General features: G+C 48.4%; 2 protein-coding genes and 1 long non-coding RNA gene across 9 annotated transcripts in view; 2 read left to right on the top strand and 1 right to left on the bottom strand.

Annotated features, from left to right (window-relative positions):
• Window positions 1–755, bottom strand: part of phf21ab (PHD finger protein 21Ab) — a 34,569-nt gene extending 33,814 nt beyond the window's left edge. For 5 of the 6 annotated variants that reach the window (XM_047034716.1, XM_047034722.1, XM_047034720.1 and 2 more), the window contains exon 1: window positions 495–755. The gene's annotated coding sequence lies outside the window, so the exon portion shown is untranslated. The remainder of the gene's footprint in view (window positions 1–494) is intronic. The other variant, XM_047034717.1, reaches the window with a different exon arrangement.
• Window positions 756–2,949: 2,194 nt separating this feature from the next.
• The window catches only part of dgkzb (diacylglycerol kinase, zeta b), a 38,908-nt gene continuing 17,539 nt past the window's right edge, over window positions 2,950–24,318 (top strand). Inside the window, exons 1-2 of one of the 2 annotated variants that reach the window (XM_047033410.1) lie at window positions 3,215–3,297; window positions 6,473–6,554. Coding sequence is in view for 1 of the 2 variants with exons in the window: in XM_047033409.1 (XP_046889365.1) it covers window positions 3,101–3,297 (197 nt within the window). In the remaining variant the exon portion in view is untranslated. Of the gene's footprint in view, window positions 3,298–6,472; window positions 6,555–24,318 lie in introns of both variants that reach the window. The other variant, XM_047033409.1, reaches the window with a different exon arrangement.
• LOC124476325 lies at window positions 20,579–22,559 on the top strand. The gene is made up of 2 exons (XR_006957035.1): window positions 20,579–21,388; window positions 21,962–22,559. It is a non-coding gene; the product is annotated as an uncharacterized LOC124476325 (long non-coding RNA).

The following is a 24,318-nucleotide window of genomic DNA, read 5'->3' as shown; positions in this document are numbered from 1 at the left end:
AGCTAAATAACCGGCTAGTGGTAGTGGAGCACGGGCGAGCAGGCACAGCAGTGAGTCTGTCACCACTGAGCTAACGTGAGCTAGCGAGCTAGCTAGCTGTCAAAAGCCACATTGAGGACTGTCTTGCTAACTTACATCAAAGCTAATTAATGCTCATATTAAATATCGCTAGGAAAAAGAAAGAATTAAAAACGCAGACCAGTGTCTAAATAAGTAATTTGACCAAATGATCGCAAACAAGCTCGAGCTGGTGGTTACAAGTTAGAATCGGCCCCTTTCTCCGTCCGCTGCCCTCCAATAGCAGTGCACTTCGCTAGCTAGAGAATATCACCCAACTCCTATAATAAGAAATTGCAGTGAGCAAAAAAGGCATCCACTCTCTCTATAATAAACCACGATGCGATACAGGCGTACGAGTGAAAGAGACAGAGGGGAAGAGAAACGATGAAAATGAAAGTTGGGATGATAATAAAAAGATCCCAATGTGTACTTACTCTCCTCTCTACTCACTTGAGCAGCAGCAGTCCTCCTCTCCTCAGAAATTAATTAAATAAATATTTACAAACAACCCAATACCTCTCAACCAAATCTCCGATACAATATTATCATGCAAATGTCCAAACGCTGTCTCTCCAGCAGAATATGAGATATCCGTACTATTTTCTAATTTGTTTAAATTCAATTTGTCAAAAAAGAGAGAAACTGAGATACAAAACAAGAACTCTTCTTCAATCTCATTCACCACAGCCTGAGCACAACACTTATCACTGCGCTCGAGAGGAGGGAGAAAAGGGGGTAGAAAACTATTTCACAAATGTGACGATTGTCATATTTTTACATCTGATCGATCAATTGGGAACTATAATATTGTTAAAGTTAGCTACTTGGAGTCGATACGTTGCACAAGACGAAGAGAAAATATGTTTGAGAAGCGAACTATTTTTTGTGACGGTGCGGCGAATTTATTTCACTTTGCCTAAGGAACATGGGTACTATGCCTCCCATTGCCTAGGGAAAAAACCCGGATGTAAACTCGGTGAAACTCATCTGGAGAGAAGTAGCACTCTATGCAACTCAACGAAAAGAACGCGGAGCAATTTGTTGCTGTCTCGACTTGCCACGGCCCCATCCTGCACCCTTCCCGATTCTTTCTTCGTAATCAATAATTGCGTCACTTGTTTTCATTTTGTCGATTAGAAAACACCCCGCCTATCTTGTCGTATACATGTGCGTTGAAAGGTCGACTTCATAAAAGTCGTTATATTAATAACAGAATTTGATGCTGAACCGTTGCACATTATTTCTGGTGATGTAAGAGAGTCTGACTGAGGCGTGGGCAAGCGGCCTTTATCCATCGCGCCATGTTTTGTACACAGAACAGTAGGGGGATGTGAAGTATATTTAGTCTATGCATTAGTTAAATAGCGAGACACGTGCAAAATCGAGGACAACTTTAAGAGAATGTGACTGTTATAACATTGTTGTCACGCTTTAGTATCCTACAACCCGGCCAGAGATTGTAGGTTAAGTTGCCCAATCAGCAGGCTAGCCGATAATTAAATGAGCCTATATTAAAAAATTGGCGGTATGTATTTAGCCTATAAACATATTTACCATTCTCAGGACACATTTCCACTTTAAAACTGTCAAAGAAAGCTGTTAAATAAAGAAATTTTTTATAAGATTGACAACAAAGGGCATGTGACAGCCTAGGTGTGTCACTTGCTGAGAGAAATCCACGTGAAAAACTGTTGTTTCAGTGTAACTAGGAGTTCTCTTCCAGAAAAGAACCAGAAGCTAGAGGTGCTGTAGCCTACTGATGGAACCTAGGAGAACAGTCTCAAGATAGAAGCCTTCCTACTTGTGTATTTATTTTATGTGAATAGAACAAATAACGATTCACCCCCGCTAATTGCCTATTGAAACTCCCTGAACATTTTCAATGGAGGTCATGGTTTTTTTGTAACAGTTAACAGCCCTCTTTTGTGTTTACCTTTGTGAACTCAGAGTGATGCAATAACAATTCACACATAATTTACCTTGCCATCTGTCGAATGCATACATTGTTAATTGGTTTGGCCAATTACTTAATATTTGTAACGACAACTTGGTCTACAGAAACATATAAGCTCAGAAATGTGTTCTCAGTCACCGTTTCAGACGGCGGTGTTCTCATGGGCTTGACTTCTGACATGAAAACACAGAGATAAACTAATAAAGATATTTTCTTTCACATCATCCATGGCGGTATTTAGCCGATTTTGTGCAGGGTTGAATTACAATTACATTTTGTCATTTAGCAGACGTGCTTATCCAGAGCGACTAACAGTAATTACAGGGACTTTCCCCTAGGCAAGTAGGGTGAAGTGCCTTGCACAAGGACACAACGTCATACGACACGGCCAGAAATCGAACCGGCAACCTTCTGATTAATAGTCCAAGTCTCTAACCGCTCTGCCATCTGACTGTATCTGACATCTTACTAAAGTCTAAATGTCAAATCAATATAGTGGGGTTTATTTCCAACTCATTAACTTCTTGACAGTAGCTTTTTCTAGCTTCCTCTTCAAAAAGAATAGGATCCCATATTCCGGTAAAATCCAGAGCACTCAGTTGAACCACTGGATGTCGCTGTTTGATTGAAAACTGAATGGCTGCACAGCCACTCTACATTAAGATTTCTAATTTGATTTTGTAAATAAATAGGAAAAGTTATACACCAATATATTGCTTAGTAAACAAAATAGCCAATTTACAATTGTGTATTTCTGTATTTACAAAATATCTCTGCAGTGTGACATTTTACAAGTAGGCTATATAGCAGTTTCCCATATATCTGTCTAAAGTAGTTGTTGGTCTCAAGTTTGGAAGGCTTGATTTGACCAATGTTGTAGATTTTTTTTCAAGGATAAGAAGCATTGGCAATCAACCCAGCATTTTCACTAGTTCAATAGCGTACTCATGTGAATATGCGCTCATTACAGAGTGCGCCTGCGACAATAGTGCCACGCGTGTGGCTTTGGGAATTGTTTGGTGTTTAAATAAGTGTGATCGGCCAAACTAGAAACTGTATCCACACAAACTGTAGTCCAAACAACAGATGGCGAGCACGAGGTTGGGGGAGATTATCGAAGAGGAGGATGTTGTGAGCGACAAACACATTGGGGTAGACATGGAGAGTCCTGTGAGAAACATGTCCGGGAAAGTACGGAAAGGAGCCTTCAGAATGACACCAACAGAAAATCAGATGGAGAACGAATTCATGCACCTCGCCCTACGAAAACAGCTCTCCTACAGGTAGGCTAAATTCTGTAATTCAGGACCAGCTCCTGTCCTGCACCTTGGGGGCTTAGGGTTCGGCTGCCGTCCTATAGTCAACGAAATTACACGTATTCAAGAATCACGAGCCTGACGCTTAAACTTTTGAAAGGGAACAGTTTGACGTGGGAATGGCTGATGTCGACGCGAATCGTGATATTGTTTTAAAATTGATGAATGGCCACAATTTACTCACGAACATTTTACGATCTCTATGCCAACTTTAGCTTAGTCGGTTATTGTTCTTCCCTATTATGTATAGCCAGTTTCCAAATTGACTTCCTTATACTAGAGAAGAGGGTGGGGTGGAAAATCGGTAGTGCCATAGAATGGAAACTCGACTATTCTGCTCTTAATAGTGTATCCATATCGGGAACCTAGTCATAGCAGGTACAGTAGGCCTATAAAAGTGACCTCCCAAGTGATATCCTGTTCGTGTTCACACATTAACCCGATTAGGAGGCATCTGTCTGTGGTCTCTGTTCCTTAACTGCCATCAGAAGAGTCAACCAAATCAATCATCTCCCACTTACACAATAATATCCTTTTGAAAGTCCTTTACAGTGCTCATTATGGAAAGTTAATAATGTTAAGGCTACAACACTGCTTTCAATAGGACTGAGTCATCTCTGTATTCGTTTCTTGTGTTTCAGCAGTGTCCTGCAGTCTTTTGAAACAGAGCTCTGTGTTTTACTGCTGTTTTTCCTCTGATTGTCAAACCCAAATGTACTCTGACTAAACAGATAGTGTGTGTGCGTGTGCACACGTATGTCTGTGTGTGTGTTCATGCTCTTTTCAAACCCCTCACCGCTGTCATGGTGCCATCTGTGTGCTGTTTCCTGTGTGGGTGATGTCTGTTTCAACACACCTGGTTTTTGAAACCTTTTCATGCCTTAAAGTTGCATGTGCTCATACAGGATGGTGGGAAAAGGTAGATTTTAGTGAAGCAATAATACTTCGAAAATAAGAGTTTAGTTAATTCTTAAAACTGATGAAATGTGGTTCATGCACTCATGGTTGATAAAAAAAAAAAACTGTGATTTTCTTAGATAGTTGAGCATACTTAAGTAAAAAATAAATGTCCAAATTGCTCTCTTTTGAGACAGTTCTGCTGCTAGGAAGCCAAAGCGGTGATTTCAGTGACTCAGCGAGTGTTCTGTGGGTAGGGAGGACCAATCAGTCCTTTGGAGGAAATCAGTGTTCACGGTTGCCATGTAATCAGGTTTTCTGAGAATCGAACAAAGTGTGGGGCAGGGGGGTCACCTGCCACTGGGGCTTGTTGTTCTAAAAGGAGCTGAGTGGTCGAAATTGAATTTGAAACCAGGTTTTAGCTTCTGAAAATACTCTAAAATGATATAAAGTAAATATAAGACCTGCAGGATGCTGCTTGCAGGATGCTGCAGACAGCTGGGATGAACCCACGTGATAGATCCACACAGTGGATCACAGTCACTAGGAGAGCGAGGTGCCTGGAACTGAGGAACAGGACTCCAGGCTGATCTACGTCACCTTATTTAATTTGTTGGTCCCATAGCACGTCACTGGAGCAAGGTCGTGTAGTCAGAGGGGGTGTGTATGGTCAGGGAGAGGAGGGGGTGTGGTCAGGGAAAGGAGAGGGTGTGGTCAGGGAAAGGATGGGGTGTGGTCAGAGGGGTTGTGTATGGTCAGAGAGAGGAGGGGGTGTGGTCAGAGAGAGGAGTGGGTGTGGTGAGGGAAAGGAGGGGGTGTGGTCAGAGGGGTTGTGTATGGTCAGAGAGAGGAGGGGGTGTGGTCAGAGAGAGGAGTGGGTGTGGTGAGGGAAAGGAGGGGGTGTGGTCAGGCAGAGGAAGGGGTGTGATCAGAGAGAGAAGGGGGTGTGGTCAGGGAGAGGAAGGGGTGTGGTCAGGGAAAGGAGGGGGTGTGGTCAGGGAGAGAAGGGGTTGTGGTCAGGGAGAGGAGGGGGTGTGGTCAGGGAGAGAAGGGGGTGTGGTCAGGGAGAGAAGGGGGTGTGGTCAGGGAGAGGAAGGGGTGTGGTCAGGGAAAGGAGGGGGTGTGGTCAGGTAGAGAAGGGGGTGTGGTCAGGGAGAGGAGGGGGTGTGGTCAGGTAGAGAAGGGGGTGTGGTCAGGTAGAGGAAGGGGTGTGGTCAGGGAAAGGAGGGGGTGTGGTCAGGTAGAGAAGGGGGTGTGGTCAGGGAGAGAAGGGGGTGTGGTCAGGGAGAGGAAGGGGTGGGGTCAGGGAAAGGAGGGGGTGTGGTCAGGGAGAGGAGGGGGTGTGGTCAGGGAGAGGAGGGGGTGTGGTCAGGTAGAGAAGGGGGTGTGGTCAGGGAGAGGAGGGGGTGTGGTCAGGTAGAGAAGGGGGTGTGGTCAGGTAGAGGAAGGGGTGTGGTCAGGGAAAGGAGGGGGTGTGGTCAGGTAGAGAAGGGGGTGTGGTCAGGGAGAGAAGGGGGTGTGGTCAGGGAGAGGAGGGGGTGTGGTCAGGGAGAGGAAGGGGTGGGGTCAGGGAAAGGAGGGGGTGTGGTCAGGGAGAGGAGGGGGTGTGGTCAGGGAGAGGAGGGGGTGTGGTCAGGGAGAGGAGGGGGTGTGGTCAGGGAGAGGAGGGGGTGTGGTCAGGGAGAGGAGGGGGTGTGGTCAGGGAGAGGAGGGGGTGTGGTCAGGGAGAGAAGGGGGTGTGGTCAGGGAGAGAAGGGGGTGTGGTTGGGGTGGTTGAGCTGGTGTGTGAGGTTGTCCAGGCACCTGGGATCAGCACATCAAAACTCCTCCCCCCAGATGACTGTAATCAGCTGGGCCCAGACCCAGACTCTGCTCCAGCAGGGTGTGCCTCAAACGAGGGGCTTCTGATGGCACATTAAAGAGCGCTCATAAACAGAAGGGACCTCCTGTCTGGAGGTGGGGGCTAGCTGGCCTTCCTGTGTTTATAACATGGCAGTGTGCATTTGGTGTTCTATTGAACAGAAGAAGGAGGTCATTAAATAGATGTAATACAGGATAGGGTTTGTTTGAGGTAAACCTGTTCACAAGACATGAAAGTGTGGACCCATACTAGGACCCATGCAAGACGTCCCACTATCCCCAGCATGACTGTGTTCTCCACCTCTGTGCGCCTTTGATGAACTTAGCCTCTCCTACGGTGCCTGGCACCAAACTCTCTCTCTGTCTCTGTCTCTGTCTCTCCCAGGTAGTCCTGCTCCCTCCTGGAGGCCGAGAGAGAGAGAGATACTTCAGCCCACACGCTAGTGGAACCTGCTGTACTTCAACAGGTTCCATCTCCACATTCAACTCCACATTCAGCATGTTCCATTTCCCTTCTCCTCTACTCCACAGCTCACTGAGGGGGGTATGCACATACTAGTACATGTCTAGTATGTGTTTGGTATCAGTGAGCAGAGTGCAGCTACCACATACGTGTACAATTATCATCTAAGAATAGATGTTGGAAATTTGTTGTAATAAGTTCATAAGCTTTACCAATGACAAGTTCTTTCCAGAGAGTTGTGTGGTGTGTTGCCAGATTCTGATGGCATAATGCTCCTGTGTTCTGTGTGATGTGGTTGGAGTTAACCAGTCAGTAAACACACCATCAGCAGGGAGTGTTCTCATCAGCAGCTGTTTTTAACTCCCTCTCAGTGTGATGGGGTCACAACAGCCCACAGCAGACGCTAGTTGTGTTACGTGTGTTGCGTCTGGCTGGGCTGCTGTGCCATACCAGGGAGATGAGAAGTTTACTGGAAGGGAACTGGTCAGAAATAGAACAAATCAATTGTTCTAATACATAGACAAAAAATAAAAACGAAATGTCAAACCATGAAACGCCTGGCCGGCCTTTCAGATGACAGGGGTGAGGGGGTGAGGGGATGAGGGAGGGGATTTTACCACCACAAGGTTCTGCTTTAACGACTCATCAGAACGGAGAGTTGTCCGTGTGTGTGGATGTGTTGACATATCGCTGGCTGTTTGCAGCGCTGTGGTGCTGTTTGTTGCACAACCACCCAGCCCTCCTCAATCCCTGTAGCCTCCGGGCTGGGAGCTGGCAGGACTGAAATAGAGCTGCTGTTGGCATGAACACAGCAGCAGACACACACGGCCAGTTCCTACCAGGGGAGGGTCCTACCAGGGGAGGGCACAGATAACCTCATGTGGTCCCCTCGTAACCAGCCCATGCCTCGTCACAGAGGGCCTGAAATATGGCCTATTGATCACGTCCTGATTCTCAACAACATGAGCCCCCATGCCCACGTGGCAGACAGGCTAAACACCAGGCCACTCAGTCTGATTCCTTATCCTCACTTTCACATCACCACATTGGGCCATGTGACGGATGACGTTTTTCAAAAGGCAAATTATGACATCATGCTAGAGTGTCATGCTACAGCAGCCACTTACGTATGAAATATACGCATTTTTTGTATTCTTACTGAGCTGTGTGGATGATGATATTTCTGCTGTTGATTGTTCAATCCACAATTGGTTCCAATTGGAACCCAGGAATTAATGAAGTTATTCTCTCTCTCTCTCTCTCTCTCTCTCTCTCTTTCTAAAACTACACTTGACAGGAAACTAGAAATTATTTTGTACTGCTAGATGACCTTTTTAACGTTTTTTTTTTGTAAGAAGCAAGAGGAAGTTTGTTAATAAGAGAAGTGAAGTAAAGGACTCCACGCCTGCACCTCTCTTGAGGGTTAGGGTTAGACCTGGTGGCTGTTGGACCTTGCTGTCACCAGGAGATACTGATCTGGTCTAACCAGGTGTCTCAAAGGGTCACAGACATGAAGAAACTAAAGGGATTTGCTTCCACAGCCGTCCCACAGATTTGTCACAGGTGTGTTTGTCACATTCTAACATCTGACTTGATTTAATACCTACTACTTTCAAATTATTTTACTATTTTTTTATAGTAAAGATGTTGATCCATCCATGAGAACATAGTTCAGACGCGAAGCTAACCTCCCTCCTAACCATTACTACATATTTCGAGTCTTTTGTGTCGTTGCTGCTGCAGTGAAATGCTTACGTTCTCTAGTCTCTATCTGTGTGGGTTTCTTCGTGGGTGTTTGTAAAAAAAAAATGATATGGATTTTTCTTGCTGTAAAAGCACATCATCTAGGCAGCTCCCTGTTAGGCTCTCCTGCTTGGTTATTAGCTTGGCTGTTGGAACTTCTTATTCTGTATTCCATTTAGGAGTTTTTCCCTTCCTGCCCCCTGTCCTGTCAGAGTGGCTGCTCCTGTCTGACTGGCTTCGTGGCTTTAGGCTGCCAGCGTTAGCTTTTAGATCTTATTTTGCTTTCGACTCAGAAAACTAAATAAGCAAGCAGACCGTAATTGGCCTTAACACGTTAACCCCAAAGCGTGAATTACCCCGAGTCTTCACTAGATGGAGCCCCAAACCATCTTGAGTGTCTGTTTCCCCCCGACGCTTGCCAGACGTGCCCCCCAAACGTCTGGAGGTGGTGTTCCTGTTCCAACTGTCATGTGATGGACCAGAAGCTGAGAGAGTTGGAGCTGCGCTGGCCTTCTAGCAGAACACCGCAGCCCCTCAGCACATGTTCCTGTAGGCCTGTTCTGTACCTGTTCCAGTAGGCCTGCTCTGTACCTGTTCCAGTAGGCCTGCTCTGCACCTGTTCCAGCAGGCCTGCTCTGTACCTGTTCCAGCAGGCATGCTCTGCACCTGTTCCAGTAGGCCTGCTCTGCACCTGTTCCAGTAGGCCTGCTCTGTACCTGTTCCAGTAGGCCTGCTCTGCACCTGTTCCAGCAGGCCTGCTCTGTACCTGTTCCAGCAGGCATGCTCTGCACCTGTTCCAGTAGGCCTGCTCTGCACCTGTTCCAGTAGGCCTGCTCTGTACCTGTTCCAGTAGGCCTGCTCTGCACCTGTTCCTGCAGGCCTGCTCTGTACCTGTTCCAGTAGACCTGCTCTGTACCTGTTCCTGCAGGCCTGCTCTGTACCTGTTCCAGTAGGCCTGCTCTGTACCTGTTCCAGTAAGCCTGCTCTGTACCTGTTCCAGTAGGCCTGCTCTGTACCTGTTCCAGTAGGCCTGCTCTGTACCTGTTCCAGCAGGCCTGCTCTGTACCTGTTCCAGTAGGCCTGCTCTGCACCTGTTCCAGTAGGCCTGCTCTGTACCTGTTCCTGCAGGCCTGCTCTGCACCTGTTCCTGCAGGCCTGCTCTGTACCTGTTCCAGTAGGCCTGCTCTGTACCTGTTCCTGCAGGCCTGCTCTGTACCTGTTCCAGTAGGCCTGCTCTGTACCTGTTCCAGTAGGCCTGCCCTGTACCTGTTCCAGTAGGCCTGCTCTGCACCTGTTCCTGCAGGCCTGCTCTGTACCTGTTCCAGTAGGCCTGCTCTGCACCTGTTCCAGTAGGCCTGCTCTGCACCTGTTCCAGCAGGCCTGCTCTGCACCTGTTCCAGCAGGCCTGCTCTGTACCTGTTCCAGCAGGCCTGCTCTGTACCTGTTCCAGCAGGCCTGCTCTGCACCTGTTCCTGCAGGCCTGCTCTGCACCTGTTCCTGCAGGCCTGCTCTGTACCTGTTCCAGTAGGCCTGCTCTGCACCTGTTCCAGCAGGCCTGCTCTGCACCTGTTCCAGCAGGCCTGCTCTGTACCTGTTCCAGCAGGCCTGCTCTGTACCTGTTCCAGCAGGCCTGCTCTGCACCTGTTCCTGCAGGCCTGCTCTGCACCTGTTCCAGCAGGCCTGCTCTGCACCTGTTCCTGCAGGCCTGCTCTGTACCTGTTCCTGCAGGCCTGCTCTGCACCTGTTCCTGCAGGCCTGCTCTGTACCTGTTCCTGCAGGCCTGCTCTGTACCTGTTCCTGCAGGCCTGCTCTGCACCTGTTCCAGTAGGCCTGCTCTGCCGCCAGGTTTAGGGTGGTGCTCCTGACGCGCACCAGACACCAAGCAGTGATGGGACCAGCCTCTGAGTCCAAATAGGCTCTTCATATTTTATTGATATAAGGATGAATACACAGCCTGGGTCTCTGCCTTGATCAGGTGTGTCCCAGCCTGGGTCTCTGCCTTGAACAGGTGTGTCCCAGCCTGGGTCTCTGCCTTGATCAGGTGTGTCCCAGCCTGGGTCTCTGCCTTGAACAGGTGTGTCCCAGCCTGGGTCTCTGCCTTGATCAGGTGTGTCCCAGCCTGGGTCTCTGCCTTGATCAGGTGTGTCCCAGCCTGGGTCTCTGCCTTGAACAGGTGTGTTGTCAAAACCAGCTGAAACCTCATCACATGTGTGAAACTGTCAACATCAGTACTAGTTCTGACATGTTTGGGCAGCCTTTAATTTGGGACAGTTTAGCTGCCATGACAACCTTTAATCCACGTGGAAACTGGGGCGCCACACCATCTCTGGAGGGTCCACAACCCCTGTGATGTTGCGCAATAAAGATGGTGACACAAAATGTAAGAATAGCACAACCAGATGAGCTGCACATTTTCTGAGAGAGAGAGAGAGAGAGCACGTTTGGTAAGTGAAACTACGATCCTCATCATCATCATGCTGAACCTACACACCACCCACTGCAACTCTCATTTTAATTAGCTGTCGAAAAATAACTTTGGCACATCCTTCAGAGCACGCTCTGCCCTGACCTCCTGGCCCCAGCGAGGGGCCGGGAGTCCTGCGGCCGCGCTCTGGTGGAGCTGCTCTCTGCGTAGGCCCCGCCGCCGGATCTCAGCCTGGCTGTGGCTTCCCGCTCGCTCACACTGGGCTGGATGGCGTGGGCTCTCTTCACCAGGCTTTATGTAAAAGGGACGTGGGAGGGAGAGCAGAGCACGTTGTAGAGTATCACGAGAGGAACGTTGGAAATGTGATCCGAGTGAGAGGAAGACTCTGGACCAGCAGGGAGACATGCAGCTAGAGACACTCTGGACCAGCAGAGAGACATGCAGCCAGAGACACTCTGGACCAGCAGAGAGACATGCAGCTAGAGACACTCTGGACCAGCAGGGAGACATGCAGCTAGAGACACTCTGGACCAGCAGAGAGACATGCAGCTAGAGACACTCTGGACCAGCAGAGAGACATGCAGCTAGAGACACTCTGGACCAGCAGAGAGACATGCAGCTAGAGACACTCTGGACCAGCAGAGAGACATGCAGCTAGAGACACTCTGGACCAGCAGGGAGACATGCAGCTAGAGACACTCTGGACCAGCAGAGAGACATGCAGCTAGAGACACTCTGGACCAGCAGAGAGACATGCAGCTAGAGACACTCTGGACCAGCAGGGAGACATGCAGCTAGAGACACTCTGGACCAGCAGAGAGACATGCAGCTAGAGACACTCTGGACCAGCAGAGAGACATGCAGCTAGAGACACTCTGGACCAGCAGGGAGACATGCAGCTAGAGACTCTTTGGACCAGCAGAGAGACATGCAGCTAGAGACACTCTGGACCAGCAGAAAGACATGCAGCTAGAGACACTCTGGACCAGCAGAGAGACATGCAGCTAGAGACTCTTTGGACCAGCAGGGAGACATGCAGCTAGAGACACTCTGGACCAGCAGAGAGACATGCAGCTAGAGAGACCATGATGGGTTGCAAGCATTCTTTCTTTATGACATATAGATTTCCATACTGCTCACTTACACACATTTTGTGATCCACCAATAGGTGGCAACGTGAACACATCCCTCTCCCGGCCAATGGGAGAGACCGTGAAGGAAGGAGGGAGGGACAGAGAGAAAGAGAGGGAGAGCAACAGAGCGGAGATAAAAGTATGTGTGAGAGAGAGAGATGACGGAGGCAGGAGAGAGCAGGTGTGAGCAGGAGAACCCACAGGTAGGGAAGGTGTGAGCAGGGGAACCCACAGGTAGGGAAGGGCAGGCGAGTCTTGTTGCTTCAGCTGGGGTTCAACACTTCCTGGATTGGGTGATGCTGTCCCATATTGGGTAAGCCAGAGACAGTGTGTGAGTGTGTGTTCTGGTGGTGGGAGAACCATAAGCAGGCACAGAGCAAGCAGCTTGTCCAGGAAACATGAGCAGGCGAGCAGGGCGAGAGGCTTCCTCTTTGAGTGGGTTGCAGGGTGAGGAAGCCAGCTAGGAGACCCTCCCCCCAGCTCGCGTGTGACTGGAGCGCAGGAGAAACACTTTCAAAGCTGCAGCCCTACAGGAGTCCACTTCCTGGTGAAGAGTTGAGCGACTTGCTGACAATCATAACTGAGAAGGAGCGAACCGTTGACCTGGGGGAAAGTTACCAGTGACTTGCGGTCGTGTGTGAAAAACTGAATGTGTGAAAAACTATACAGAGACACTGAAGAGTAATTGTCAATTTCCTGTTTTTCCCTTCCTCACGTTGTCCTCCTCCTTCTGCCTGGGGGAAGCACAGTAAGTTGTTGAGGATTTTTTTGTCGGTAATGGCTTATTGCTGCCCTGCCTGGGGCTGTGTGGACTGTGCGCCTTGCGAGAGCCGAGAGGAGGGCTCATAGGAGAGCCGTGCGTGTGAAGGAAGCGCGGGGAGAAGCAGTCCAGCAGCCATGGAGACTCCTGGGGGGAAGCAGGGAGCAGAAGCTACCCCCTTCCCCTCCAACTCTGCCCTCTCCTCCTCCTCCTCCGGCACCGACCTGCCCTCCGCCGCCCCGCCCGTCCACTGCGCCCACAGCAGGACCTTCACAGGGCTGAGCATGTTCTGCAGGAGGTGAGTGAGCCTATGTGGAAGCTCAGCCGTCTCCGGTGTTAACTCCGCGCTGCGGCAACCTCTCTGCCACTTTAGGAAAGCGTTACGTGTCCTCTGAATCACCGCCTCACAACCTACACAAAGCAGTTATGGAACGTTTGCAGTATGTTCCAGTTATTGTGCACTTTTTTTTACGTTTGATGTATCCTTGTAATTCTTGCTGTGGTGTGCTTGTTTCATCCCATTGGCAGCAACACAAACTACTGATAGTAGTCACTGGGGTATGACATCGACATGTTTTGATGTGATAGTTTTATTTTCATTGGACTGCAGCAGTATCTTCCAAACTTCTCCAGCACCCATTCACTAGGGCCAAATCATTGATCCAGTAAACATCTCTTTTTGGGTTGTCTCACAGAACAAAACAAATAACAGGTCCATTTCAGAGGGTGTGTAGTGTCAGGACCCAGTCAGGACCAGGGTTTCCCTCAGAGCTCAGTAACCATCTGGCATCATGTCCTGCTTCTGTTCCTGCTAGCCGCTTCCTCCTCCTCATCACCACGCTCTTCACAGGACAACCAAGGTTTTCACAGCCTTTTCTTCCTCAAATCATTATGTTCATATGCCCAGTAATGTGGGACAAGTCGGGCTTCTCCAGAACATCCCAGGAGCCTGACTAGGCCCACAGGTCTGTGTGTGTGGGAACAGACAGTGAACAAGCAAGTCAACAGTGTAGTTTCTCTTAAAGTCTTAATTGAAACGTGTGAAAGAATTTTATGGCATATGTACAATTCATGTATGTTTTTTCTTCTGTAAGCTCCTTTGTTCATTAATGTCCTGAAACTAGTTTAAGTCAGGTCAAAAGGGTAAAGGGTGTACATTGTTAGCAGAAGGCTTTAGATGGCCTTCTATCTGTTGACCTAAGGTGCTGACTGCCCTGTGGGATAGGTTGCCCTTGCAGGATGGGTGAAGCATCTTAAATGGCCTTCTATTAATATGATGGAGATTAGTTTGAACAGGGGAGTATATCTGGAGACATGAAATCTGGGGTGACTTATATATGCTGTAAAGCTAATTCCATGATTTGCTTCTCAGTACATTATATATGCGTGAAATGAGTTCCTGAAAGCATGTGCAAAGCTCTAGAACTTTGTCACACTGAAATGTGGAGTTAGACTGTTGAACAGTTTCTCTCCCGTTTTCAGCTCAGGTTTTGTGTAGGCGGAGCCAAAACCCAACCGATCTACGTCACAGCGACCTATCTACGTCAGATTACAGACGGTTGCATTCTGTTACTCAGCTGGTACGATGCAAAGACAGTCATTATTACATAAAACACTCAGAGACTGCAGGTATGTCTGTTCTGATATCTGCAATTGATTGAGCTAGTGTTGCTGTTGTTGCTAAATTCAATAAATTTGAGGGGGCGGAGCTTCAGCTCCTTCAGGCGACACGCCCCCCCAGTCTCAAGCAGAGAAGACTGCTGATTTTCTCACGATTTCAAAGTCTAAATTAACATACTTCTGTGTTTTTTTTTTCTTCGAATTTGGATGCGTAGTTAACGACACATTCTTCTGTGGTGTGATCAACTTAAAACTCATTTTCAATTCCACTTTACAGCATCTTTAAGGTTTAACAGTTGTTGGATCGGTTAACTGAGGTTTATGACTCCCTGACCTGGAGAAGATCTTTGGACATCAGGGCCTGGTTTCAGCCTGGTTTTGGCCTGGTTTCAGCCTGGTTTTGGCCTGGTTTCAGCCTGGTTTCGGCCTGATTTGGCTGTCACTATTGTGTTAGAAGAATGTGACAGACGTTTATATTGATGTTCTGCAAATTGATGTCCTCCGTTATGACTGTTCGCATAGCGCTCTGTTTGCTAATGTACCGTACATAATAAATACATTGTATGAAGCCGGCATCTTGACTATTCAAAGTACACAGTATCGTCTGAATTTCCACCCCAAATGCCATATTGTGATCTTTCTGAGATCCTAGAAACATATACTCAAGATATTGTGAATTGAAAGGTAACAAGTGCATATTGAAATTTAATCAGCAGTTACATTAATCTCGCTGCGATCTCCTGTGGTTTACTAAATATAGCAGCTTTTAATGGATTGGAGCAATTAATTAAAAACTGTCATTTTTAGGACCTTCTGGGAGTCCCTCTGATGCAGAGAAGGGACTTCAGTCTGACGGTCTCCGGTGATCTGAGAGGATCTGGGTGGAGGACAGAGGGAGAGGCCTTCAGGGTGGAGGACAGAGCGAGAGGCCTTCAGGGTGGAGGACAGAGGGAGAGGCCTTCAGGGTGGAGGACAGAGCGAGAGGCCTTCAGGGTGGAGGACAGAGGGAGAGGCCTTCAGGGTGGAGGACAGAGGGAGAGGCCTTCAGGGTGGAGGACAGAGCGAGAGGCCTTCAGGGTGGAGGACAGAGCGAGAGGCCTTCAGGGTGGAGGACAGAGCGAGAGGCCTTCAGGGTGGAGGACAGAGCGAAAGGCCTTCAGGGTGGAGGACAGAGCGAGAGGCCTTCAGGGTGGAGGACAGAGGGAGAGGCCTTCAGGGTGGAGGACAGAGCGAGAGGCCTCAGGGTGGAGGACAGAGGGAGAGGCCTTCAGGGTGGAGGACAGAGCGAGAGGCCTTCAGGGTGGAGGACAGAGGGAGAGGCCTTCAGGGTGGAGGACAGAGCGAGAGGCCTCAGGGTGGAGGACAGAGGGAGAGGCCTTCAGGGTGGAGGACAGAGCGAGAGGCCTTCAGGGTGGAGGACAGAGCGAAAGGCCTTCAGGGTGGAGGACAGAGGGAGAGGCCTTCAGGGTGGAGGACAGAGGGAGAGGCCTTCAGGGTGGAGGACGGAGGGAGAGGCCTTCAGGGTGGAGGACAGAGGGAGAGGCCTTCAGAGCTGCATTTCTCCACAACCAGTTCAGAATGAGACCAAAACAGCGGGATATCACCTTAGGCTCTTGCTTTGTGAGCTAAACCCTTCTAGACGGTAACTTCCTGGATCTTTGATCTTGGAGATGGCAGTACTTTGGTTTCTTCTCTACCTTGGCAGCACTGCAAGTGTAGGATTAGAAGGAGGATTCTTCACAATCTTGAAGTTTAAGTTGGACATGTTCGACTCTGAAGTCTTAACAATGCAGTTTGCTCTGTTGATAGTGGTTGGGTGTGTTGTGGCCATGCACGTTCATGCACGGCCAACACAGTTCTCCAGGATGGGCACCTGCACTCAGGCAGTGACATGGAAGCGGTCTGCATGATTGCATCATTTAATGACTGGAGGGGCACGGAGTAGGAAGAACACTTCTAAATGTTTAAAGTCATAAACTGTCAACTCGCCCAAAATTACAGCATGTAGGAAGTGGTCTGTTAAGCAATGCAGAAGAATCCTGCTCAGTTTCCACAACACTGTCTTCAACTTGAACAACTGTTTGGTAGTCTGGTAAAAGGACAAATATGTTTTGCATAGGCAGTATAACAAAGATACTGTGTAAACATAATCATGGCAGGTCTGATTGAAACCAGCATGCAGCCACTTAAACTTTTCCTGTCCTCAGTACAGGAAGTGACCTTTTAAAGCAGTAGTTCATCGTATGATTGCAGGACGACTACTAAAGATCCATCTTAGCACCATCAGCTCCCTCACAACAAGCAGCTTTCCTTGTGCCAGACTGGACGCACACAGTGCCTCACAACAGCAGGCTGGGTCCTGTTTAAGGTGTCCCCCAGCATGTCCAGACCACCTTACAACCCCCTCCTGGATGTGAGGGGGTCCTGGATGTGAGGGGGTCCTGTGAGGGGATCCTGGATGTGAGGGGGCCCTGTGAGGGGGTCCTGGATGTGGGGGGGTCCTGGATGTGAGGGGGCCCTGTGAGGGGGACCTGGATGTGAGGGGGTCCTGGATGTGAGGGGGCCCTGTGAGGGGGCCCTGGATGTGAGGGGGCCCTGTGAGGGGGTCCTGGATGTGGGGGGGTCCTGGATGTGAGGGGGTCCTGTGAGGGGGCCCTGGATGTGAGGGGGTCCTGGATGTGAGGGGGCCCTGTGAGGGGGTCCCGGATGTGAGGGGGCCCTGTGAGGGGGCCCCGGATGTGAGGGGGCCCCGGATGTGAGGGGGCCCTGGATGTGAGGGGGTCCTGGATGTGAGGGGGCCCTGTGAGGGGGCCCTGTGAGGGGGTCCTGGATGTGAGGGGGCCCTGGATGTGAGGGGGCCCTGTGAGGGGGTCCTGGATGTGAGGGGGCCCTGTGAGGGGGCCCTGGATGTGAGGGGGTCCTGGATGTGAGGGGGCCCTGGATGTGAGGGGGTCCTGTGAGGGGGCCCTGGATGTGAGGGGGCCCTGGATGTGAGGGGGCCCTGTGAGGGGGCCCTGGATGTGAGGGGGCCCTGGATGTGAGGGGGTCCTGGATGTGAGGGGGTCCTGGATGTGAGGGGGTCCTGGATGTGAGGGGGCCCTGTGAGGGGGCCCTGGATGTGAGGGGGCCCTGGCCCAGGTCTTTTATAAAGATGTTTCTCTCTGAGCTGAGATCATCACAGAGAGATCTCATCATCCCTATGACATCACTCCAATGATGGAAGTGCATTGAGGCTTGACCTTCTGGTTTGACCTTCTGGTTTGACCTTCTGGTTTGACCTGCAGGAACGTGAACATCTGGGTGGTGCCTCATGACAGAAACTGTGGGTACAGTAGAGTAATGAAGTGCCCTTGCTGGGGTATCAGCATGCAGTACAGTATGCAGCAACATACACTACAATACTGGATATGTATTACAAAAGTATAGCAACACTATAAATGCATTAACTGAAAATCGTTATTGTCCCAAAACAGTATAACATCCAGCATAGTATTAGTGTAAGCAGTGGGGTCCTGTACTGGGGTCATCTATAAGATGACATCTGTATGGACGGGTGTGAAGGAGGAAGGGGTTCTGAGCCAACAAGTGATGACACTCTGTTATAGACACTGTGTCATCAAGCCAAGGTTCTCTAATGAAGCAGAGACTTGATTTGATCTTTGCTTAAAGCCGCTGAACACACATCTAGCAGAGGAAGGTTATCTAGATAGCGCGGTATGCTAATAACTAGCAGTTGAACAGTCCCTTCAGCTCAGAGGAAGTGGCAGCAAGACGTTTTGTTCGTTTGTGGCAGACAAATCATTTGAGATGAAAACGCATTCCATACGAGCCTGCAGCGGCCAAATAAGACTTGTCAGTATGTTTGCTATCGTCCAACCAGGGAGCAGTGAGGAGCATTCGGCCCTCCTCTCCCCAGGACCCCAGCCCTCCTCTCCTCAGGACCCCAGCCCTCCTCTCCTCAGGACCCCAGCCCTCCTCTCCCCAGGACCCCAGCCCTCCTCTCCCCAGGACCCCAGCCCTCCTCTCCTCAGGACCCCAGCCCTCCTCTCCCCAGGACCCCAGCCCTCCTCTCCCCAGGACCCCAGCCCTCCTCTCCCCAGGACCCCAGCCCTCCTCTCCTCAGGACCCCAGCCCTCCTCTCCTCAGGACCCTAGCCCTCCTCTCCTCAGGACCCCAGCTCTCCTCTCCTCAGGACCCCAGCCTGCCATGGCTGTTTACAGTTTTACTCCAAAGGCGTAGTTTTCTTATCATTTGTCCAATTCACACAGTCGTGAAGAAAATGTCATGAATAGTATCTTGGACTTTTTGGATGCGTCTTTGTTGGAAGGTGACAGCAGAGTGTTGAAGTAGTCTTGAAGAGGTTTTGAAACAGTCTGGTGTTGGACGCACACACACCATGTACTAAGTCCTCTTGATCATCTGTTGTCCTGTAAAAAGCATGAGAGTGTATTCGCGTGAGTGAGCGAGCATGTGCTTATCGGTGTGCAAATGTGACTGTGGTTACTGTTTGCTCGTGTGCGTGTGCGTGTTTGTGTGCGTGTTTGTGTTCATTTGCATGTGCGTGTTGCTTTCATGTAGTTCCTGAACTAAGCAGGCTGACTCTAGCACCGATCATTTGATTAGATTTTAGTGCAACGCAAATCGGAGACCCAGACAGATATGACAAGTGGTTGGATCTGTGTCTCTACTCAGCCAGCGTGGTACACGGAGTCAAAACACACTGTTCTTATCCCCCCTGACAAGTGAATCATCCTAGTCTACGCTGTGGACAGAGAACACAACCTATTTTTGCATATTGAAGAGGTGGCTAACTCGGTGTGTCTTTTCATACAATTGTGCGCTGCTAACTTGGAAACTCTGACCTGAAATGTTATTTCATTGGTTTTGGTTAGTGGTGACTCTTTGACACTTGATATAGGTTAGTTTGACGCTGAAGACACAAATTGAGGAGACTCTGCTAATAACGAAAGAAAATGCCCTTTACTGTACCATTCTACTAACCCTGGTCCACCAGAACCCTCACACCCAGCCCATGCCCCTGATGCACAGAGTGGTACCTGAAATACAAGGACAGGAGTAACTTTCTCCACGATGCTGGTGGATCTGTGCTGGGTGGTGGTGTTACACCTGTAGGTTGGTTTGGAAGCTTCCCAGTCATCACCAAGCTGGTGTAATATGATAATGCCATCCAGCTCGCTGCCACCTGGCTCCTGAATGACCACCGAGTGTGTGTGTGTGTGTGTGTGTGTGTGGACAGCTGGTCTCTTCCTGTCCCATGCAGCCTCTACAGGCCTGCTGCTAACACCTTTGAAGACACCAACACAGACAGGACAGGAGTGTGTGTGTGTGTGTGTGTGTGTGTGTGGTGTGTCGGAGCCCTAAAAGAGATGCTAGGCTAACACACCACACACACACACACCCTAACCCTGTGAACTGTGTGTACTGCAGCTAATTTACTGTCCTGCAAAGATGTCCAAACCTTCCCACATACTGTCAGATACACACCTACAGATCCTACACCGACACTTGGACCTGTCAGTAATTATATAAAAAAAACCCTTCTTCCTATTTAGCTCTACTTCCCCCTAGGCAAACTTGACTAATATTGGATGAGATCAAACAAAACCTGAAACTGACAATGAAAACCTTTATGCTGGTGTGTATGTTCACTCACACAGGCCTGACTGTATGATTTTGCGTTCATGTGTCAGTGTGTGTGTGTGTGTGTGAGAGTGAGTGTGTGTGTCACTCTGGTGACGCAGTCAGGACCCAGGGATTACACAGACCCATTTCCTGGGCTATCTTTGTCAGTGTGCTGCCCTGTTTCTATTAATAGAGCAGGGTCATTGTCACAGAGTAAGGCACAGGAGTGTTTGGGGAGCAGGGCAAATACAGGAGGGCACCTCTCCTGTGTGCTACTCTAGGAATGAGAAAACGACAAGCGGTTCGGACAATTTGGGGGGAAAGGTTGAGAGAGAGAGAAAGAGAGAGAGAGAGGGAGAGAGAGAGACGGAGAGAGAGAGGGTAACGTCTAAGAAAGGAATGAAAGACTGTTTTTCTGTAAACGGGGGATATGGAGATGAGAAGAGAGGAAGTTGGGACAGCCGCTGAAGCTGACGGAGGAAGGGTGGAGGAATGGTGAGATAAAAGAAGAGGATCTTTGAGGAGGAGAGGAAGAGGCTCTCCCCTTGAGGAGGAAGGAGGGATGGTTCTCCCCTGGAGGAGGAAGGAGGGATGGTTCTCCCCTGGAGGAGGAAGGAGGGATGGTTCTCCCCTGGAGAGGGAAGGAGGGATGGTTCTCCCCTGGAGGAGGAAGGAGGGATGGTTCTCCCCTGGAGGAGGAAGGAGGGATGGTTCTCCCCTGGAGGAGGAAGGAGGGATGGTTCTCCCCTGGAGGAGGAAGGAGAGATGGCGCTCAACGTAAGAGAAATGGAGGAGCAGCTAAAGGATGTGCACTTGGGAGCAGCATGGGGGAGGAGGTCAAGAGAGTGCTGCTTCTAAAAATAGAAACGAGGAAGTTAAACTTGCATACCACAACGCCACGCATAGGTAACACCTTCCTACTACAATGTCCTTCCTCAAAGCTGCTTGCATCATTTCTACACAAACAACAAGCAGTAAAATCCAAAAACGTTTCCTACTTTGTACTGTAAAAAAAAGCGAAGAAACATTTTCAACCCACTAGATGGTAGCATTGCTACGTACGAATGACATGACCACTTTTTAGACACTATTTACATGAAAGATTCTTAATTCTTCACATTAATTTCAAGTGGTTCTCTTTAAACGTCCTTTAATGTGGATTATTGCTATGATCTGTCTGACCTAATGATTCCTAATAAGACTCCTGAGTCTATCCTCTCAACCAACCAGAATCATCCAGCCTGGGACAGCTTGTGGACCTATATCACTCCTCCCCCTCAGTGTGTTTACAGGTCTCGTCCTGCTAAGAACCAGACAAAATCATTCGAAGCCACGTGTCTTTGTCCCAGCTGGTTGACAAGCAGCAGGATACAACACTCTCTCCACGGCACAGTGTCGGTTCCCTGGAAACCTGAGGAGATACCGAAAGCATCGGGCAGTGGCTTCCCTTTGGCCCTGGAACTGGACAGACTCAATGTCCCCCCCCTGGCCTGAAACGAGGCAGTCTGGACCGGGTATTTACAGTCTAATCATCTGTTCTGGTTTTGGCTGTGAGGAAGGCTCTTTACCCCAGGATAGGTTAGCTCTGTCGGGGGAAGTGCAGCGTTGAGGTAGCTGCTTGCTCCAGGTCAACAGACATGGTGTCTTTAGTATCTTCCCACGACTGAAAGTCAAGACACTTTTTGGGGTACCTTTTTAGCGTGGCTTTTGTGAATAACAAGCTAAACTATAACACATGAGGAAAAAGGTGTCTGGAGAAAGAGGAGACCATTCATTTAGAAAGGGACTATTAATTTAAAAGATCCTGGCTTTGAATTGGCTGGTCTGGTTACCATGCCCCCTGCTCCATGGTAACGGCAAAGCCAACCGACAGAATCCTATTCTCCACAAACCCCTGGTAATTAGATACATTTGGAAACCCGTTTTGTGTTTCTCTCATTTGTAACAGTGGTGGCAGAGCTGCAAGCAGATGATTATGAAGGGCTCTGCTGTGTTTGTGAACAGTCCCAAGAATTGAAACGTAAAAGTCGTTACATTTCAGACTACAATTCAAAATCGTTACAGGTTTTCTTTCTTTTTTGATAAAGATAACTGATCCATAATGCAACAGCTGAGGACCTTGAAGTGGTAATGAAATGCATGCTGGGAGTGTTGGAGTGGAGCGCTACCTGGCCCTGTTTCATCTCCAGAGGCTCTGTAATGAAGTGGACCTGAACAAAACACACAGAACAAACCATCAGCTGTTCTCATATCACTGACATATAGACCCTCTTCCTATATGTGTCTATCATATATCTAGTGATATTTCTATACCATGTACTGTATATATGGCTGTGTGTTTATATCATATATTGTGTATATAATGTGTTTATATGAATGTATGGTTATAATGTGTATATATGGCTGCCTACTAGGTGTGGGGGAAAAATTGATTCGCATTTGAATCGCGATTCAGTCTTCTAGCGATTCATATTGATTCACAAATTATTATTAATTTGTTTTGTTTTTCTAACAATGAGTTTACTAAACTGCAAGAAAAACAATACATTTCAAGGTTTTGATGCATTGGGATTTTTTTGGGGATTCTTCAACCCTTAACTGCCTATCACAGTCAAATAGAAACAAGTAACACTAAACAGCAAACTGGAATCAAATGTAAGCATATATTGAATCGAAATTTGATTACACATTTTTTAAATCGTGAATCGAAAAAATCCTGGAACGATATTTTATCCAATCGTGACCCCAAGAATAGAATTGTGATTCCTACCCTACTGTGTCGTATGTAACAGATTCCCACCTTACTGTGTCGTATGTAAAGTAAAAGAAACATGGAGGTTAGCGACCTGTTGACTGAAACTGTTACTTGATCCCGCATGTAGTTGTGAATAGCACCTTTTAATGATGAAGGAAACAAATACACTTTTTAATCCTTTAATGAACATGTTCCTGTTGTGTGTGTGTGTGTGTGTGTGTGTGTGGCGTCCGTGTGCATGTCTGGCTGGGTGTTTGACAGTGAGTAGTGTGTGTTTGTGGTCTAGCTCTCAGGCTCCTGGCTTAGTGAGTTATCTCATCCAGTTAACCCTCCTAGTTATTTAAAACAACAGCTTACTCCTCTCTCTCGTTCTGCCCCTCTCCCACCTCCCCCCTCTCCCCTTCCAGAGATCACACACTGGCTCACCAGCGTGGGGGTGGATGGGGGTGGGGGTGGATGGGGGTGGGGGTGGGTGTGGATGGGGGTGGGGGTGAGTGTGGATGGGGGTGGTTGTTAATCGATCAGATCGGACCTCCTACTTCTCCCTTCTTCCTCTCTCTCATCCTCCCTGCTCTATGGTAACGAGTGGGTGCTGCCTGTGCTTCACTTCAGAGGGGATCTTGAATGATAGAGCGCCTCGCTCACAGGTTGTATACTACTTGTCTCTTAGAAGGAAAGTATTAGAAGGAAACTGAAAGATGAGCCTATGTTGTGTGTCTGTTGTACTCATTCGTTTTGGAAAGTAGTGTTGTGATTTATAATCCTATTGTCTTAAACCTTTAAGGAACATCTTTAAATAATTAGGTTAAATAATTTGGAATGGATTGTGCTTATTGTGCATGATGGTGTAGTTGTGTTTCTGGTTGAATGGTTCTAATCCTAGATGTAAAATGAGTTTAAAATTAAAATGAGCCTCACTTAAAATTGAGGCTCTATTGGGAAGCAGATCTTTTTAATATGTATTAACATTCACTGGAGAGAACGGTTTAGGATCAGTAAAAGAAATGACTGTGAATTGATCTCCACCAAATCAGGGGGTGAGATCTGCTTGATCTCTCCCCACACAAACACCTCTGAAACCAGCTCCAGCTTTCAGACAGCCTGGGGTTTATACTATATTATTTACATTTAGTCATTTAGCAGACACTCTTATCCAGAGCAACTTACAGCAAGTACAGGGACATTACTGAAAGGTCAGTTCAATTTCTTATTGAATACTTCTTAATAAATAAATGTTATTAATTGCAGCTTGACTCAATTCAGCTCTTAAAGATAACACAAAAGAACTGGTTTATCTTTTTGGATGATCTTTTATCTATGCAAATAATGTTCAGGTCTGGTTTGAAGTCTTCTTCGCCTCATAAGAGTGAAACTAGGCTAGGGTGATGACATCACACCAGCTCTCCTGTGTGACTAATATCTGGAGTGATGTGACTTATTCATGCCAGTGTAGTAATGTGTGATTCACCACAGCATGTTTCAAACATCAAACAGAACTAGAAGAGGAATATTTGACACTTGTTTTGATTTATGTTCCTGAGGAAATCTAAAGCTGTAAATAGGTTTCTAAAGGCTCGATTAGTTCTGACTAAGATTTGTTGTTACTAACCCAGGACAGAAAGATGTATTCTATTGTGACAGCACAGAGAGAAAGTACGATAGGATTAGACGAGAGGCTGGTCATCCCAC

Source organism: Hypomesus transpacificus, chromosome 14 (assembly GCF_021917145.1).
Source record: "Hypomesus transpacificus isolate Combined female chromosome 14, fHypTra1, whole genome shotgun sequence".
NCBI lineage: Eukaryota > Metazoa > Chordata > Actinopteri > Osmeriformes > Osmeridae > Hypomesus > Hypomesus transpacificus.
This window is presented reverse-complemented; position numbering and strand designations above follow the sequence as displayed.